The sequence below is a fragment of the Pogona vitticeps genome, chromosome 11, assembly GCF_051106095.1.
Source record: "Pogona vitticeps strain Pit_001003342236 chromosome 11, PviZW2.1, whole genome shotgun sequence".
Lineage (NCBI taxonomy): Eukaryota > Metazoa > Chordata > Lepidosauria > Squamata > Agamidae > Pogona > Pogona vitticeps.
In genome coordinates this window covers 5,947,962-5,968,282 of record NC_135793.1, presented here as the reverse complement: position 1 = coordinate 5,968,282, position 20,321 = coordinate 5,947,962, and the positions used below count along the sequence as shown (strand labels likewise).

At 44.9% G+C, this 20,321-nt stretch overlaps 1 protein-coding gene across 1 annotated transcript in view; it reads right to left on the bottom strand.

The window, feature by feature from the left end:
• LOC110086650 (sodium/hydrogen exchanger 2) overlaps positions 1-20,321 on the bottom strand; it is a 27,551-nt gene extending 7,230 nt beyond the window's left edge. Inside the window, exons 1-10 of the mRNA XM_072981229.2 lie at positions 19,995-20,321; positions 13,157-13,620; positions 12,782-13,032; positions 10,551-10,768; positions 9,386-9,582; positions 7,586-7,675; positions 4,569-4,639; positions 1,950-2,114; positions 1,388-1,499; positions 428-565 (exon numbers count right to left, since the gene is read on the bottom strand). Coding sequence (XP_072837330.2) covers positions 428-565; positions 1,388-1,499; positions 1,950-2,114; positions 4,569-4,639; positions 7,586-7,675; positions 9,386-9,582; positions 10,551-10,768; positions 12,782-13,032; positions 13,157-13,620; positions 19,995-20,256 — 1,968 coding nt within the window. The 5' untranslated portion in view covers positions 20,257-20,321. The remainder of the gene's footprint in view (positions 1-427; positions 566-1,387; positions 1,500-1,949; positions 2,115-4,568; positions 4,640-7,585; positions 7,676-9,385; positions 9,583-10,550; positions 10,769-12,781; positions 13,033-13,156; positions 13,621-19,994) is intronic.

Genomic DNA, 20,321 nt, shown 5'->3' with positions numbered 1-20,321 from the left:
AAACTACTAACCCAGACCACCAAAGATAAAACAGGGCATGTGTATGTTCCTGCAATAACCAAAATTACTCCAATGAGCACAGGCAATGATCACTGATTATTCTCAAAAAAAAAGTCATCCAAAAATCCATCATTCCAACTCTGTAGAGAAGCCATTCTCAACGGGGGGGGGCATATAGCACACTCGAAGGAGGACACAGACTGGAAACAATTCTTCACACACGGTCTTACAAGGTTTGTTAGGCAATTTATACAGTCCCGATTCGGCCTACATGGAATGGGCTGCCAGGAGCATGAGATTCTTCTCCTGCCAAACAGGCGATCCGTATGAGACATTTAGAGCCTCGGAGGTCCAGACGACTCAGTCCACGCTCCCTGATCTCAGCCTGGCTCAGATCCCTGGCCGTGCCCGCCGGCGGCCCGCTTACCTCTTTGCTCAAGTGGTCCGAGTCGCTGCTGTTCATGTGTATCTGCCAGCTCTTGTGTCTCAGGATCAAAATCTGCTTGGCTTGTTCTACGGGTTCGTTTTCTCCGGGAGGAAGGGTATGCCTGTTGTAGGCCGGCACCTGGTCAGGTCCAAGGCGAGCAAAGGGGAAGGACACGTTAATCGTTTTGGGTCTCAGCCATCCTTCAATTGTCTTTTGGTCCTAGGGAACATAGCTGATCCAAATTCTACTTTCATCTAAGACAGGGGGATCCTCTTTCTCCCCTTTAACTTAGCAAGCGACTTCCCACTGGGCAGGTACCAAGAGAGTATAATCTAGCATTAGGTGGGACCAGATATAGCTTGCATGCATTAATACTCGGTATCAGTGGCCTTTATAGCCTAATGTGACTGTCCTTGGCCACTAATGTGATTGGTAAAGCTCTCCCTACTTTTAACATTTGAGGCAAGCTCTAGCACCCTTTTGCCTTTTTTTCTCCCATTGTTTAGTTGATAGTCCCTCCTTCTTCCTCTAACCATCAAGCAACAAGCATAGAGCAGCTCCTGATTGCTAGAGATTGCATTCTTCTTTTTTTCCTCTGACTGTAACTACAGATGGTTGCTGTAAGTAAAGATACCCTGTTTCTACTTTAAATGCTCCTACAGTGATGTTTACCATACAAAGTGCTAGCGTTGTGTGCAAATCAGAGAGGATGTGAAACTGAACTGATCTCTCCACATTTCTGTTTTCCCCCACACACACACACACACCCCTTATATTTTCCTGCCTTAGTTAGCAGAATGCTAACTAAATTCCTAGAAACCTCCCCTTTTTAAAACCAGAACTCCCCAGTACTGCATTGGTTCCTGTCCCAGCTTGGAGTAGAAAACCATGGACCATTTTACCCGGCGGTTGTTCAGGACATCCATTATCCATTCACAATCAGCTGAAGAAAGATCTCACCGTCCTCCTTGTTTTGTAAAGGTTCCTCTCCAAAATCTTCTGAATATCGTCCACCACATCGAGACTGAGAGTGTCCGATTCGTTGACAGAGGTGGCAGGTTTGTCCGGGTGGCTGTGGGGAGAAAAAGATGGAAGAGTTTCAGAAGAAGGAACTCCAGTCCGTGGTGAGGAAGAGAATCACTAGGAACCAAGACCGACACCCCCGCGCATGAGCTCGCCTATCTGTTGGACGGTGGGCGCATGAGCAGAAGCAGCAGGTTTAGCCCCAGGAAGGGAGGCTGGACCGGCTGCCCTGGAGGATGTCAGCAGTGGAGGATGATCGAGTTGGGGGGCAACAGGAGCAGCGGGAAGGGGGCAGGTAGGCATCCCCTTTTGCCGAGCGAAACAAAGCGCCGAGGGGATAAAAAAAGTTCGGTGCTTTATTTCATCTCAGCAAAACAAGGATCCTCAAAGGCAAACCACGAACCAGCTCGATTCGTTGTTTTTTTTTTTCTGCTTTGCGGTCCGGTTCGTGTCCAATTCTAGAGTGCAACGCTCAGCAAAGGAATAAAGTCAGACTTACAGCAGTGGATTATGGGACGGCCCATAAATGAGTTGGCCTGCTTCTGCTAACTCGATGGCGTGCTTCCTCTCCAGTTTCTCATAAAGGAGCACAATGCTTGACTTGGGTTGCGCGTATTCCCGGAGTAAAAACTTCTGCAGGTATTTGCTGTTAAAGTACTCCAATCTGCCCGGGAACAAGCAAACGACTCTTTAGGGTTGAGCAAAACAAACAAACAGGATTCCTTCCTTCCCTATTCCTGCTTCACTCTCAGGGAGGTTATCTTAAGAGAAATGGAGGTGATCCAAAGACAGGGCAAAGGCATGGCCCTCCATAATGTGGTTGAATTACAGCTCGTGAAGAATGCTCAGAGTTGACGTCCACCAGCATCTGGAGAATCGTACCTCGCGTTACCAGCAGAACATCCCTGACTGAGTCCCAGAATCTTCAGTGAATACTTGAGACCCGTGGGTACCAGCCTAGGGTCCCCAGATGTTCTTAGACAACAACTCCCAGAAATCCTGGCCAGTACAGGTCATGGTGAAGGGTTCTGGGACTTATAGTCAAAGAGCATCTGAGGACCCAAGTTTGGGAACCACTGACTTAGACAACCGGTGATGGAAAAGACCTAAGATCTTGAAGAATTCCTGGGGGCAGGGCTGAGGATACTTGGCAAGAGGGGCACCCTGGCATCACCAGCAAATGGGCTGCTCATTTTAGTGGTGGAAGCCAGAGGCACTGTTGTTGAACTGCAGCATCCATCTGTCCTAGCCAGCAATGGCCTCTGATATGTCACAGTTCAACAATGTTTATATTTGTCCATCCTCATCAAAAACAGAATATTTTAGGGGTGACCTGTGTTTGAATGGACATCTACAGCACATTAGCTTCCAGGAAATCTACTTCTAGTAGATATTAAAACCAGACTTTGGGCATCTCCAGAGACAGAAGCTGCCCAAAGTCTGGTTCGTGCTTAAAATGTTCATACAGTATATTTAGTGTAATTTGTTTAATCTCTCACTCAAGTGATCCTTCCATTCACACCGACTGAGGATTTTTCCTTCCATGAGTAGAGTCTAGACAGGTCCTTAGATTGCCCCAATTTGTCCTCTTTTTGATTAATGACACTCCTCTTCCCAACCCATTCGGTGGGTTGCAGAGACTTCCCTTTTTATTATTATTATTAAAGCAAACGACATAGTGAAACAGCAGTGTATCTACCTAGCATGGTACATCTAATACCACCGATGTATCTCCTTTATCTAGCATAGCGCTGCATCAATAGGAAAATACATACAAAAAAATAATTAAATGGTACAGTAGATGAAAATATAGGTGAGATGAATTCTCCATTACCCCTTTCAATGCCACAATCCACCACAGGGTTGTCACCGCAGATAACACCCACAAATCTATATTGCTGTGAAATAATCATCTATATGGGCCGTGGAACTGGCTAGTTAGGAGTGCTCCGAATCACTCTAAAATCTGTGGTCCTAGTGCTGTGCCAAAAAGGAGCAGGGGCGCTCTAAAAAAGGACAGGATGGATCACTCCAAGTCAAAGCACAGGTGGATGCTATGAAGTCTGAAGGAAGTCACGGCTATATCATCAGAGTGTGACAGAAGCTTATCTATAATAATCCTCTAGTCTTTCTAAGGTTGTTAAAGTCATGCTCTTTTCCTGATCCTTCCTTTGATGGATCCGCTGTACATCGTATTCTAAGAGCCAGAAGGCCTTGTGCACCAAAGAATGGTACCTTGCCTTTCAAAGAAGGGGAAATTGAACCCTCCAGGGTTTGGGACCACACTACGTGTTGGAGCATCTTTCCCCAAGATCATCTACCCGCTACACTAGGTCCTCCCAGGCCAGGAAGATCAGCTATTAGAAGCAGGGCCTTCTCTGTGGTGTCCCCCCCCAAACACACACTTTGGAATCAACTCCTGGCGGAGCTTTGCCTGCCTCCCTCCCTCCCATCCAACATTTAAATGTCTTTTGAAGACTCTGCTTTACAGAGAGAGCTATTTTGGCGACTTGGCCTGCTGTGTCTCTCTGCTGCTCTCTATTTGTCCTACGCATTTCAGCTCGTAACGTGTGCGTCTCGGAGTGGGTTCGTGTGCTGCGTATCTATCTGTTGTCATCGTCCTTTGCTTCATGAGTGCTATACTTTTATTTTACTGTGAATTGCCCAGAGCAAGTGCACTGCACTAATGGGGTGATAGATAGATAGATAGATAGATAGATAGATAGATAGATAGATAGATAGATAGATAGATAGATAGATAGATAGATAGATAGATAGATAGATAGATAGATAGATAGATAGATAGATAGATAGATAGATAGATAGATAGATAGATAGATAGATAGATAGATAGATAGATAGATAGATAGATAGATAGATAGATAGATAGATAAAAGCTTCCAAACAATCCTAATCCTATCCTTTCTGCTTCAAGGAAAGGGGGGAGTGGGAAGAGATGGTTTTGTTGTTGTTGTTGTTGTGCAACAAGGATCTGCTGTAACAGATGAAAAGGAACCATCCCTTGAGGGAACTTTATGGAAAACAAAAAATCAGACTGGCGAGATGTTGTTTTCCCTCTTTACACATGTCAAGACCGGTGTTTCTAACAAATCCTTACTTGTCTTTCCAATAATACTGCCCCCAGTGTCCTGATATATCTTCTATGCCAGCCAACAAGTGATCCAGGAACTAAACAGAGGAAGAAAGAGAGAGAGAGAGAGATGCAGAGCGGGAGAGCCAACAGATTTGCTGGAGCCAGCCGTCTTGTTATCCCCGTTGCTCGCAGGGAAGACTCCGAGAGATCGTATCAGAAGCCGAACGACAAAAGAACCCTGCATTTCTGGAGAGTCACACAAGACCCCAGTCAGGAAGAAGGATGAGACCTGCATACATTTCTTATTTTGCCTTCCACAAACACACAAGCCTGTTTTTTCCACTGCCTGTATTCAAAGCGAAAGCCTTTTACTCCAGGCTTAAGAAGTTTCTTTTGAGAAGGAATGTGTTCCAGTTTCAGCACCACTCCTGACAAATCGGTGGGCTACTCGCACAGCTATGACTTCTAGAAAACGAGACTTGCCTTTCCCATCATCCAAAAGCAACAATGGTCTTTCAGTGTCTTAGTCAAGAAAGCCATCAAAATGTTACAGACTGCTGACCCGTGGCATAAAGCATACCCAAGTGGCAAAGCAGCTCGTAATCATAAAAGTATCTAAGAAAATTGCAGTTATAGCACAAAGGAAATGAAATTTACCCTTCATGGCATTGCAGTTGGGCTCTTCTCAGTCATGGAGTAACTGAGTTATACTCTAGCCCCTTCAAAACAAAGAGGGGGGGGAAGGGATGAATTAGATTTTTTTTTTAAATGCTAATTTCCAATCTCTTGTTGCACTTCCTAAATATAATATTAACTGCAGATTTTTAAATGTGACGAGAACTACACAACAATTGGTGCAGTCCAAACATCCTGAATGTCATGCCATAATAGCTAAGCAAGTATGCGTTTAGCAGCTGAAAATTAGACCAGAATCTGGTTTCAATTAATATAAAGATGTGGTTGCCACACACCTCTCTACCCCCTCTGTGTCCCCTCCATAACAATAAAGATTATATGCCATGCTTCCAGAATTTTGGACGTACCGAGGACTTAGATATGATGGTTGTTGTGGGTTTTTCAGGCTCTTTGGCCATGTTCTGAAGGTTGTTCTTCCTGACGTTTCGCCAGTCTCTGTGGCCAGCATCTTCAGAGGACTGGAGTAGGAACTCTGTCCATGCACAGGGGACTGGAGGACTTCAGAGGAGTGGAGTAGGAACTCTGTCCATGAACAGAGCATGGACAGAGTTCCAACTCCAGTCCTCTGAAGATGCTGGCCACAGAGACTGGAGAAACATTAGGAAGAACAACCTTCAGAAAACGGCCAAAGAGCCTGAAAAACCCACAACAACCATCAGATTCTGGCCGTGAAAGCCTTCGTGAATACATGGACTTAGATATGGTTTGCCATTTCTTTCTTCTGGGGCTTGCCCAAGGTTTCACAGGCTGGCTCTTTTCCTCTGATGCACCTTGGGCAATCAAATTCCAACTCCTCACTCCCCAGCCAGACACCTAACTCATGTGTCTGCTGCTACTATTGGATCGGAAAGGAAGCTGAATTATGCCAGCTCAGACAATTTTTCCCCATGCAGAATAAAGTTCCAACACTTGTAGCAAATAATGTGGAACAAGGCAGAGAACAAGAGACACATAGCCCAAATTTGTTTTTCCTCTTTGATCTTTTCTAGCTCAATGTTCAGAGTGATACTGTTAGGTATCCTTACTTCCTCTTTTCTCTGAAACCACTTCATGTTTGTTCTTCTTCTAGCTAAGGAAGAGTCTACAGTTCATAGTCTCTCCATAAGAATTACATGGGGACTATACTTTCTCCTTAATGTCTGGATTGTCTGATAGAATAAAATATTTTTAAAAAAAGAATCAGAGCTCCCCAGAGCTTTTTCACATATATTCATCACTTGAAAGCTGTAGGATGGAAACAGGGCTTGCAAGCGTGAAATAATTAATACCGTGCTGGCAAAATCCGTGGGCTGTTTTCAGTTCACCAGACATCACACCCACACACACACACACACACACACACACTGCATCTCAATAGGAAGCAAATTTCATCCCGTTTGATAGAAGGCCCATAGTATTCTATCAATATTGCAAAATGGGGACGGAATGAAACGGTAGACGGGTCTATAATAATCTAGACATCAGACTCCAATTCAGACATCAGGCATAATTTTTAATGTCTCTTGACATAGAAATATGCTCTGGAAATAGAAAACTAACATAGCAAGCTGAAGACTGGAGCTTAATGTATTCATGTGCATTTATTCCAATTTCTAGGGACTATATAACATAGGGAAACACTCTACAGCAGTGATGTCGAACTGTGGCCCTCCAGATGTTCTTGGACTTCAACTCCCAGAAGCCTTCACCACCACCTCTGCTGGCCAGGATTTCTGGGAGTTGAAGGCCAAGAACATCTGGAGGGCCACAGTTCGACACCACTGCTCTACAGGATCATTACCCAGCGCCAGCTGCAACTTGGGGTGGTGTCGTCCACTTCTACCATCGTACAAGGACTTTATTTATTTCTTTATTTTATTAGATTTATACCCCGCCCATCTAGACCAAAGGTCTACTCTTTGCAGCCTCTCTCAGAAGCCTATGTAGATCCAGAGATGTTCACCATGACATTCAGGATGCGGCCCGCTCTCTTGAGCAGTGGTTCTCCACCTTGGGTCTCCAGATGTTCTTGGAGGTGCAACTCCCAGAAATCCTGGCCAGCCCAGCGAGTGGTAAAGGCTTCTGGGATCTGCAGTCCAAGAACATCCAGGGATCCCAGGTTGAGGACCACTGCTCTAGAGCAGTGGTCCCCAACGTTGGGCCTCCAGATGTTCTTGGACTACAATTCCCAGAAGCCTTCACCACCCCCTCTGCTGGCCAGGATTTCTGGGATCTGCAGTCCAAGAACATCCGGGGATCCCAGGTTGAGGACCACTGCTCTAGAGCACCATGATGGCTTTGAGAGTGTGTGGGTTGGTCAGCAGCAGCTTTTCCAGCGAGGTGGACACCTGTGTCTGAGCACTTACCCTCATATGAATTTGTTCTCCCACCGTGGGGGTGCTTTCTTGTTTTCTGGTGACATCTAGCAGGTCTACTAGCGGCCGGATGGTCATTCCCTGCAGTGCAAAAAAGAGAGAGAGACAAATGGGATGCGAAGAGAGGTTGTGTGGGAGGGAATGATGATACATGCTTGATCCAAGATCAGGGCAAAACCGGCATTCTACTTTCAATGCTTCGGCCTTAGTCAAACAAAATAGCACCACCCAACCCATCTGGTAAGTTTGGGGGTGGCCGGACTTTAACCTCATAGATCAGAATCCATGCTTGGCCATGGAAACTCGTTGGGGAGCAACAATGGGAACTATTCCTTCAACATCGTGCTTACCTTGAACCTGTTAAGGTTGCTGCACATCAGATGTGACTTGATGGCATACAACAGCAATATGACTGTAGCCCCTGTTTGCAGAAATTCAACAGATGAAGCTTCACCCTACGGGACGTGGTGGCACTGTGGGCTAAACCGCAGAAGCCTGTGCTGCAGGGTCAGAAGACCAAGCAGTCGTAAGATCGAATCCACGCGACGGAGTGAGCTCCCGTCGCTTGTCCCAGCTCCTGCCAACCTAGCGGTTCGAAAGCATGCAAATGCAAGTACATAAATAGGGACCACTTCGGTGGGAAGGTAACAGCGTTCCGTGTCTAAGTCGCACCGGCCACGTGACCACAGAAGATTGTCTTCGGACAAACGCTGGCTCTATGGCTTGGAAACGGGGATGAGCACCGCCCCCTAGAGTCGAACACGACTGGACAAAAATTGTCAAGGGGAAACTTTACCTTTACCTTTAAACCTGATTGTGTTTCTCAGCGCTGACCCTTTGACAAAAGGCTTGTTGTGTACTGAGTTGTTTCCAACTCATGTTGACCCTAGTAGAGTTTTCAAGGTAGCCGAGATGTACAAGGAGTAGCTTAACACTGTGGCCTCCCAGTGAGTTTCCAAGACTGAGGAGACATTTGAGACCAAGTCTCCTGAATCTTATTTTATGCTCGAACTCAGTGGTTTAGGAACCTACTGTGGAGACAGAGACTGGAAGTTCAAATCCCCACTGTGCCTCCTTGAGAAGAGCTGTACTTGATAATCCACAAGGGTCCCTTCCAGCTCTGCAGCTCTAAGATTATTCTATCCACTACACCAGTAGTGGAGTTTTGGACTGCAACTCCCAGAAGCCTTCACCACCAACTGTGCTGGCTGGGGTTTCTGGGAGTTGCAGTTCAAAAACATCCGAGTAACAAAGGTTAAGAACCACTGCACTACACCACATGGGCTCTCTGAAAAGAGGGGTTAGTTAGTATGAAGATTATATTTAACCACAAGATGGCACTAGAAGGCCAAAAAAAAGTCGGATTCGTACACTTCCCTCTTCTCAAAGCACATCCTGTCATAAATATGAGTCAACTGAGTAAAATCTTTAATCCACAAATCCACTAATATGGTTGTCAGTGGCACCCAGAAGTGTAATTCAGGTGGTTCTGGAAATTCTCCAAGAGAATGTGCTATAACACTGACATGGTGTTAATATTACTCAACTTTAATCTGAATGAATATGAGTCGGTGATGATCTGTAGCATTTCAAAATTTGGATTAATGGAGTGTCTGAGGGTGTTAAAAAACATTGACCCAACAAGTTCCTAACGCTGTGTTAAGTGTCAGCCTAGAAAGCTGCAAGAAAATGCTGATATTGAGTAGGGGTTCCTCCTCACAAAATGTCTATACATACAGCCAAAACTCTGGTGAAATGGAAAAAAAACAACAACAAATCACCTGCATTTACCTGTACAAACACAGTGAAGAGGATCACAACTGTGGTTGCAGCGATGAAGAGCTTCTTCCTTTGGAAGTCGGGAAGCAAGAAAACAAGAGAAAAGCAGATGGCCCCTCTGAGGCCGCCATATGCAATTATGAACTGGTCCTTGGATGTCACCGTATTCACGTGCAGCCGGTTTACGATGAAAGTCAGGACAAGAACTCCTGAAATGAACAAAGCCAAGGAAAATTCAAAGGCCTGTCTTAAAACCAACCCCAACTTCCTCCATCATAATCCCCAGTCTCCAGCAGTGACCCAGAGGGCAAAGATCCAGTGAGGGATGGCCGAGGAGGCCATGGGCCCAGGCGCTGACAAATTGCCCAAGACAAGCCATAAAGGCCGGGCAGCCTCTCAACCTGGACTTCCCGAGGTTATATCTCATGAATGCAATGCCACTGAGGGAGAGCCTCCTCCTCTTAGTATCACTCTTGCTATCCACTGAGCAAGTTAGCTGATGTGGTAAAGGTAAAGGTTCCCCTTGACATTTAGTCCAGTTGTGTCCGACTCTAGGGGGCGGTGCTCATCCCTGTCTCCAAGCTGTAGAGTCAGTGTTTGTCTAAGGACAGTTTCCGTGGTCACGTGGTCAGTGCGACTAGACACGGAACGCCATTACCTTCCCACCAAGGTGGTACCTATTTATCTACTTGCATTTTTACATGCTTTCGAACGGCTAGGTTGGCGGGAGCTGGGACAAGCAATGGGAGCTCACTCCGCTGCATGGATTCGATCTTATGATGGCTGGTCTTCTGACCCTGCAGCACAGAGGCTTCTGCGGTCTAACCCACAGCGCCACCACATCCCTTGTGGAGAGTATATCCCATGGGAAATACAGGCTGTAACAAGGGCACCAACATTTAGAGGGCACCCTCATCATCTAGGCAGTGGTTTCCAGCTTTAGATCACCAGATGTTCTTGGACTGCAACTCCCAGAAGTCTTACCACTAGCTGTGCTGGCCAGGATCTCTGGAAGATGTAGTCCAAGAACATCTGGATTACCCAAGGTTGGGAAACACGAATGGAGACAGCCCTTAAAATAGGTCAGCTGGCCAACACTATGGTGAAAGAAGTTCCTGGATCAACTTGTACACCCCACCCCTCCACTTTCACCCTGCCCGCTTTTCCCCCTCTCTACCTAGAGCTCTCCAAAGGAGGCAGAAAATGACGGTGAAGCAGATGTAAGGCCAGCTCCACTCGTGATTGTCACCAATGGTGGAGACGCCAAGGAAGATGAAGATAAGTGTGTCACTGACGCTGCTCCACATCTTCATGAAGTATTTAATGGTGGTGTGGGACTTCAGAGAGATGTTGGCCTCCACGTAGCGCTTCATGCCTATCGCACAAGCAATGATGCTGAAAAAGAAAAAAAAGCACCTCATACGATTGCTTGCATACATCATCTTAGAACTGCAGAAGCTGGAAGGGACCCTATGGATCATCCAGTCCAGCCCCTCCCCAGGAGGCACCGAGTGGGGGGGGTCAAACTCCCAATCTCTAGCTCCGCAGCCAGAGACCTAAACTGCGGAGCTATCCAGCGATTCATACTTTGAGGCATGTTTGCCTGAAAATGAAAAATAGAAACCCTTCATTCTGATGCCGTCAAAGCCTTTTGTTTAAGAAACTTCCAGCCTAATATATTTACCTGCATAAGATTTTGTGGTTGTGGAGTAAACAGAAAACCTGGACACCATTTAAAGGTAAAATTGAAAATAAGGGTACAATCAGACAATAATTTAGATCTTCTTCCTCTTCTTCTTATATTTTTTATTTCTTGGAGCCCTGACAGCATGGTCTAGTTTGCTTCTATTAGCCAGTGACCAGATGACATTCTCCAAGTTGCGAACCAGCCCAACGCTGCTCTGTGCCTCGTCCAGACTTTTTGGATCGAACGGCACAGCTGTTCTCTCTCTCTCTGTTTTTGGAAAGGGCTGGTTTGATCCTGAACCAATGGAAAGGTTACCTTAGAGCAATGGCTCCCAATCTTGGGGCCCCCAGATGTTCTTGGACTAAAACGCCCAGAAACCTTCGCCATTTGCTGTGATAGCCAGGATTTCTGGGAGTTGCAGTCCGAGAACATCTGGATTACCCAAGGTTAGGAACCATGTTAAGATCACACTCTGAAAGCAACTCTTTCCAGCACTATCCGATGTGGTGTTTATGTCATCATCAGATTGCACCTAACCTTATTTTTTCCACTTGTTTTTTTTGCCTTACTCTTTCTTCGAGGAGGAAAACTTACCACACAAAAATAAATATAAAGTAATGCAGCCGCCTGGGATCCTTTGAAGGAGAAAGGTGGGGTAAAAAATATTTTAAATAAAGGAAATAAAGGAGAAACAGAACAATAACATTGCTTCCTGAACTGACGTTTTATGTTCTGTGAAGTGCAGTGTAAGCTACCTGAGCCCTCAGTTTCACAGTAGGTTTCTTCTTATCCTTATTATTCTCAGAGGAGCTGACAGAGAAGCTTTTTTCACATCTTCTCCTCAAGAGAGGAGAAGCCAAAACATCTGCTCAATGGCTCTTCACAGGCTTCCCTGTTAGTCAGCTGTGTTGCTGAGCCCGTTTGTGAAAATGTGAGAGATTCCCTATGGTGTATGAAGCTCCCGTTGATTGTTCCTGTTGACAGAGTGACCTCCATCTCTTCACTAGGCATAATGGGGGAATCGAACTCCCAGCCTCTGGTTCCGGAGCCAGAGATCTAAACCACTGAGCTATCCACCTCTGACTAAAACACCAGGAAGTTGAGAAAAAGCAGAATCTCAAATATATAACTCTCTTTCTCCCCCCCCCTTTTCCCCCATCCATCCTCAAAGGTCAATATGATAGCCTGGCTGACTATATTTGAGAAAATTTAGTTAAACCGCAGAAGCCTCTGTGCTGCAAGGTCAGAAGACCAGCCGTCGTAAGATCGAATCCACATGATGGAGTGAGCTCCCGTCGCTTGTCCCAGCTCCTGCCAACCTAGCAGTTTGAAAGCATATAAATGCGAGTAGATAAATAGGTACCACCTCGGTCATGGCATTCTGTGTCTAGTCGCGCTGGCCACGTGACCACGGAAACTTTCTATGGACAAATGCTGGCTCTATGACTGGGAAACGGGGATGAACACCACCCCCTAGAGTCAGACACGACTGGACTAAAGGTCAAGGGGAACCTTTACTTTACACCTTCTTTTCTGCCTCTTTTTAGAACTATAGTTTTGTCCCTGAGCCAGTGTTCTCCAGACATTTTTAGGCTCTTTCCCCTCAGGATCCTAAGACGTGTGCCTTGTTCTAAAGCCTTCTGGGACCCTTGTGAAACAAAAGCCTGACTGGGTTGAATACTGAGTCAGTCAAGAAGCCTTCAGTATCCGAGGATACTTACGCCACAATGCCAGAGAGATGGAACATTTCGGCCGTGAGGTAAGACAAGTAGCTGTAGAGGAAGACAAACAGGGGCTCGATCACTCGGATATTGTTGGTGAAGCGGGTGGTGAAGGCCGCTATCAGACCAAAGAGGAGGCCTACCAAGACGCCTCCGATGCCCACCACAAAAAAGGACCCGATGCCTGCAAACACATCCGTTGTTTTGATGGACGGCATTTCACAGAAAGATCGGAAGAGCTTGTATAAGACCTACAAAAGGAAAAACAAAAAAAAACCAATCAGGAGGTCACAGAAAGCACCGCCACTCTAGATTTTGGATCGATTCTTCTTCCTTACATGCTAATGGGGCTCCATTCGGTTTCGAGCTACTCACCACGCTGACGGCATCATTGAGCAGAGATTCCCCGAACACCAGAATGTGCAGCTTTTCATTGACGTGTATTTCTTCAAATACTGACAGCACGGCGACCGGGTCGACAGCTGCGATCAAGCTGCTGAACAAGAGGTTATGAAGCAAAGATATATCGCTGAGGTGGAAGATGTCAACTTGGCATATCCCGTAGAGGGAGAAGCCGATCCCAAAGACGTTCCATATGGTTCCCACCACGGCGTACAAGAGGATCGTCCCAATGTTCTCAAAGAAAGGACGGTTAGGCATGAAGTAGCCGGCGTCCAGGACTATGGGGGGCAGGAGGTAGAGGAAGAAGATGTCGCTGTTCATGACGGGAGGGGATTTGTCATTAAGACCATAAATGATCCCTCCCATAATGAGTCCCACAAAGATCAATAAGCAGCTCTCGGGAAGGACGGAAGGTAATTTTTCAAACAGATGGAAAGCTGTGGAGGGAAAGAAGCAAGGCTGTTAGGAAGTGAAAAAATATAAATGAATAAAGCAGGAATTTAGCAGTGCTCCTTTGTGGTCAGTCCCTGCACTTACTCCTCATCTGTTTAATCCATGAGTGTGGGCTGGGGATCCAAACTTAAAATTTCTTCTCAGTTGTGTATAAATATCGCCTGTAGCTTTAATCCAGTCTCCACTCCTCCAGTATCAAGCATGATTTACTTTCTAGGCTGTTGGAAGTTTCGTTTTGAAAGATTTGAAAAATATACCATCTTCATCACTATCATCATCCTCATCTGCTTCCTTGCAATTTTCACTGATGGTTTTATAGATTTGCACTAGGAACAGCAGAGAACAAGGTCTACATACATCCAAGTGTTAGTCTTCATTGGAGTAGACCCATTGAATCAATGGGATTTATATAAATACTGATTCACCGTCCAGCATTTGAGGCAGCAGGTCAGCTCTAGTTGGGACTAGCAACTGGATTTATATCCAGATTTCTGTTTTTATATAATACCAAGGCTAGCATTAGTCTTTGGCATAGGCACATGTGAAGAATTTTCACCCACAGTTCTTTCCAAATGCATACATTCTGTCTCTCACAGTTATTTGAATTACATTTTCCCCTCTATTTGAGTGTTTGTGGGACACAGCTATACTTCCGTCTTCCTAAAATCCTGTCAAAATATCACATGAGCTGCCATTACGGGGACTACAAACCTAAACCTCTTTCGTTCATTGAGGCATAAGAAATTGCTGGCAGAGGGGAAGGCAGGAACTGACAATGTAATTAAGTTTCTGAAAACAAGTATGATTTATGGATGCCAGGGCTCTTCAGAAACACTGCCAACCATTGTTTTTGAAACAATTAGAAACTGGTGAAACAGTAGTGGTTGGGACTGGTCATAAGTTCAAAGATTCTTCTCTATTGAAGGAGTAACAACACAGTATTAAAATAACAGTGCCCTATTGTCACTGCAGATGCAGTTATAATGCAAATGCACACAGGACTGCCAATGTTGTATTTTTCATTTCATTCTGATTTGTTCTGTTTGATTCCTGTTTTAGAGCACATCATTATGTCTCTGCTACTGGCTTTCATTTGATGTTTGTTTGTTCGGCGCTAAACCCTTTTCTTCCTGAAGAAATGCTATCTATGCTTTCAGTTTAAAGAACGACGCAAAACAAATGCCATCTGGTGACCGCTAGTTATTATTGGGCATTCAGAAATGAAAAACAAAAGTGCCACTATTTGCAGGATTAGTTGGTAGGGACGGTGAAGAGGCAGAATAAAATCCATTTTGAATGGGATGACTAAAGAAAAGATGACCCTTTTGGGGGTGTTTTCAAGGTAGAGAATACTCAGAAGTGCTTTACCCTTCCCTTCCTCTAGGGGCGCTGTGGCACTGTGCAGCTGGCCCAAGGCCACCCAGGCTGGCTCTTCTCCCTGGAGGCACCAAAGGGGAATCAGACTCCCTACCTCTGGCTCCGCAGCCGGAGACCCAAACCACTGAGCTATTAAAAGGGATTTTCAAAAACTTAGGGATCTACTTTAAGTGAAAGTTCAGTCCGCCTTTTTCACTGGGGGCTTGTAAGCCTTTTGGTGGTGCTCCAGCTAATTCTCTGGACCTCAGAGTATCAAAATAGATGCAACTGTATGCATTTTTAATCCTTTCTCTTTAAATATCTCGGTTGCAACAGTCAACTCAGCCCAAGGTCTGAGAAAGGAATAAAACGTTCCATAAAGGACCAACTTTCCAACATGCTTTTAAGTGGCGATAATCAGGGAGGGCTCTATTATTCATGAAGCATTTTATATATAGTGCATGCTGGTCATTCAGATTTGGGAAGAGCCAAAAACATCAACATGGCCTTCTGAAACCCACTCTGGCCAATGCTGCCAATGTGTTTTCCCTCTCTCCCTAAAGCACTCTGTTTTTTATGTCTCTGTGAGCTTCCAGAGACTCTTGCGCTTTTTACAGAGATCAGCGGTTTTCAGACGGATAAGTGTCCTGGTTCAGGTCCATGCTGGGCATTGGAACCCTAACAGACATGAATTGTACACACGGACAGATACGTCCTTGTGCTCCCTGGCTGCAGTGTTAACACGAGAAAGGAAGAGAGGCCAAGGGCTACTCAGAGGCCATCTGAGATCTTTGGCAGAGGTAGAGTAGGATGTTGAAGTGGGGAAGCCGGAAAATGCAGCAACTGTTTTCTAAAATTATCAGCTTACCCAATTTGTGGCTCGCAAGATTACTAATAGTGGAGGGCCACGTGCGGTGTTGGAAACCTGGGTTCAAATTCCCGTGGAAACGCTGCAGTGGGGATGGCAAGAGCAAATACTCTGAGGCAGAGACGGGCACGAACTTCAGTTTGGAGGTTTGTGCCAGTTCGTCAGCGCAGCACTCACCTGCCAGGTCACACTGCTCTTTTCCTCCTCTTTGTGCGATCGTTCAGTCCCAGCAGAAGCACGTGCTTTACTCCTTTGCCTCCTCTGTTAGCTGCCCACTCAGATGAGGAGGCGGGGCAGGGATTCTTGCAGTGCTGCCTTTGAGTGGGTGGCTGCCAGAGGAGGCAGAGAAGGGAAGCATGTGCTCCTACTGTGACCAGACGATCACACGAAGAAGAGGGAAAGAAAGAACAGCATGTACCGGCTGGCGAGTGGGGGAGTCAGCCAAGGCTAGCGTGGGGGAAGGGAACATGTGGCATCTGTGTTGCCGTACTGACAAACCAGCACAAATCTCAAAACTGAATTTCGTGTCCATCTCTACTCTGAGAACATCTCACATATCTGTCAAGCATGGTCTAAGAAGAAGAAAAAGAAAAGTGAGCTGCTTATATATATCATAACGCTTAAAGTGCTCTCTGGGTGGTTTACAATTTAATTATGTTGACTACATTTTGCCCCCAGGGAGTTGGGTACTCACTTTAGCGACTTTGGAAGGATGGACGACTAAGCCAACCTCAAGCCAACTATATACCTGAGACCATCAAGATTGAACTCAGGTTGTGAACAGAGAGCCTTGATGGCAGTAGTGTAGTTCGACCCCTGTGCCACAAGAAAGGGCTAAAGAATCTGAGATCAAAAGCATCACGGATGCTCAAAGGAAGAGAGAAATGAGGCAGCAAGGATGGAACTTCTTGACATTCCAACGAGCCCAAAACCAGCTGACGCTCACAGCTTCCACAGCTTCTAGGCTAAGTTATTATTTGCCTTCATGCTGTATGCATCTGCATGCTTCTGCTCAGCCTTTGCCCGTCACTTTTGCTTCTTTTATTCCCTAAATGGTGAATTTGATGGAGATGCTCTTCTTCAAAAATGAAGGAGGAACTCTTATCTCACGTATGTTAAATCCTTGTTAGAGTTGTCCTAACTCAACATTATGAGGTACTACAAGACGATAAGCAGAAATTTCTTGGGGGGGGGGAACACAAGTGGGAGGTTGTCCCACCCTGTAGTTCTTCTTTGAATTACACATAAATAAATGTTAACAACTCAAAACTTCCCGTCTCCAAAAAGTGCTGACAAGCACGCTTTGGTTACTATGAAAAACATGCCCAGGCACAGAGAAATATGTCTAGAACTGCAAGCATTTGGGGAAGTATATCTCAAGATATGCAAGAATTTCAACATAGGGGGGAGAAAACACCCAAAGTGTTGAAAGCTGGAGAGGAAGAAAATGTAGATGGGATTTGGAGAAATAGCATGAAATCAAGACAGAGCGATTTTCACATTTCGGTTCTGAACAACCAGACGTTTTCCCACGGACTAGAACAGATTTCCAACTTCCCCCTGACTCAGGTTTGCTAATAGCAGCCATTTTCTCCACAGTCTTTCAGTGGAGTTCAGTAGCTAATGCAAAAATGTCTCTGGGCTTAATGGTCACCAAGAATAGCTAATGATGGGTGCCAACAGACAAAAGACGGATCGTTACTGCATTAGTGCTCTGACTGGCTCATACTTTAACTATTGTCTTTTGATCATGTAAATCACCATGGTATGCGCATAATTTTCAGCTTTAAATATTGCCTGTCAATAATGCAAGATGCCTTGGGCCTCCTTGCTCAAGGAGAAAGGCAGGGTAAAAATATTTTAAATAATAAATATATAAAATAAAAAGAGAGAGGGAAAGAAGAGAGCAGAGAGGCGGGGCTATCTTTGAAATCAGAGGCAGGGGAAGAACAATTGGTTAATTTCAGGTAGATTGACAGTCACCCCAGTCCAGAAAGGTTCCTCCACAGCCATAATTACTAGAGGCAGGATGCAAGGTTGCAAAAATGCCAACAGTACATTGGGTTGCAGCTCCCAGCACTCCCAGGTGTGCTTGTTTGAGGATAGTGGAAATTGTAGCCCTCATAGCTGTGGAAGACATCAGGTCGGATAAATTCTGATTTATTCAGCCATTGCTATCCTTTGATTCCCATCAAGCCTGGCCAGTATTGCCAGCGGTGAGAGATTGTGGCCATTGTGCAAATATCTCTGGAAGGCCTCACTATCTAGTTGAGGTCTTCTCTGTCCATTCCAAAGACCCTTATGGAGGTTTCACACATGACAGCGATCATTCATAATTATAATTATAATTCATATCAGATAATGCACACCGGAAATGAGCGAACATCAGCCTTGTGGCTTATACTCCTTTTTCTACTTGATCCCTCAGTTATACCTAAGCCAAAATTCAAAAGAAGCTCACTCAGAATTAATGAATGCTGAGCCCAGGAATTTAATTGCAAATACCAGAATTGATCTGAGCTCATAGACCTGTTTTGTGAAAGAAGAAAAAAAATCCACGCTTTGTTATCTTTATTTCTGCATTATTATAAGACAGAAAAGGTTAAGTGTCACAAATGCTTTGCTGATCTGTTGCAAATCACTGATCAACCATTCACTCACATCTAGTGTATGTAATACCTGTAATATTGCTTCGTGCTACGCGTGTGTGGATAGTGGAGAAGGGCTACCCAAAAATGGCATCGTTCTCCACTGTGCAGGGGTCGGCAAGCTCTGCGCCAGCCGGCGTTTGGCTTCCAAGTTCCTGTGATCCCTTAACATTGCCCATGCTGGTCTGGAGAATCAACATCCAAAAGGAAGAAGTTTCCATAAGGAAACATTTTCTTGTCGTCATCAAATACATGCTTTAACTCAGATCTCTGTGTTCTTCTCATCACCATTAAGAAATTCCATATACTGTACGCATGCAGGGAAAAACAGGCTGGGTCGGCTAATATAACCCACCCTCCTGCTTCCAACGGAGGTCAGCTGGACGCACCCGGGAAGCTTTCGAGTCTGACGTGCAAGCAACAGGCCTCCGTCACTATCTGTCCTGAGTATGATGAGGTTTTAGTCCTCTGAACAGCCCAGTTAGACCTTGAGGAATGTTCTCTTTTTTTTGACCTGCAGAATCTTCTAGCTGTGCCGCGTAGGGACTCTGGGAGTTGCAGTTTAAAAAATAATAACTTTTATAGTCTTTGCAGCCAAGATTGTTTTAGTTTTAAATGCACTACTTTGTTCGTTAGGCATAATACAATGATAATTGGTGCCTGTTCTCACTAAGAACTGCTCAGTGGTTTTGGTCTCTATATCAGATATCTGGTGCAAAGTTTGGGAGTTCTAGTCTCCACTGTGCCTCCTTGGGAGGGGCTGATGATCCATAGGGTCCCTTCAGTTCTATTATTATTATTATTATTATTATTATTATTATTATTATTATTATTATTATTATTATTATTATTATTATTATTATTATTATTAGTAGTAGTAGTAGTAGTAGTAGTAGTAGTAGTAGTAGTAGTAGTAGTAGTCGTCGTCGTCGTCGTCGTCGTCGTCGTCGTCGTCGTCGTCGTCGTCGTAGTATTAGTATTAGTATTAGTATTATTAGTATTATTAGTATTATTAGTATTATTATTATCATCATCATCATCATCATCGTCGTCATCGTCATCGTCGTCGTCGTCATCTTCGTCATCATCATCATCATCATCATCATCATAGTTGCTGCTGCTGCTGTTGTTGCTATTGTTGCTATTGTTGTTATTAACTAAAAACTACGTATCTGTTAAATATTGATATATTGCTGTTTTTTGTAGCTCTGATGGTGTTATTTCTGAAATTCACAACTGCTTATCGTTGTTATTATTATTATTATTATTATTATTATTATTATTATTATTATTATTATTATTATTATTATTATTATTATTATTATTATTATTATTATTATTATTATTATTATTAGCCATGAACATTGCCATGATATTTGTGAAGCTGCTACTGTTAAAATATACACAACAGGCAATGCTCACTGAGGAATCGTTATTCTACACCAATGTAACTTTTCCTCCACCCTCGGTTGAGGGGGCTTCTTACCTATTTTGGCTAAAGAAGCCAACATGATCCACAAGGTGATCTCAAAAGGTACCTGGACGTGCTCGTAGTCCAGGGAGAAGAAGGTGTGGGCATCGGACTCGTTCCCTGTGCTGTCTCCAAACCTGGCATCCTCGAGAGATTCCAGCATCGTCGAACCCTGGAGACCTGCAGCCCCCGGGACGGAGAGGAGAAGAGAAGCAGAAGTTCCCAAGAAGGGCCATGATCCTGGCAACGTCTCCCCTCCAGGGATCAGGGTCTCCATTTGCCTGTTGGACCCGTCTCTGTCTCGGAAGGTTCTGGGCAGGCTGCCCGACTCTTTGAACTGCT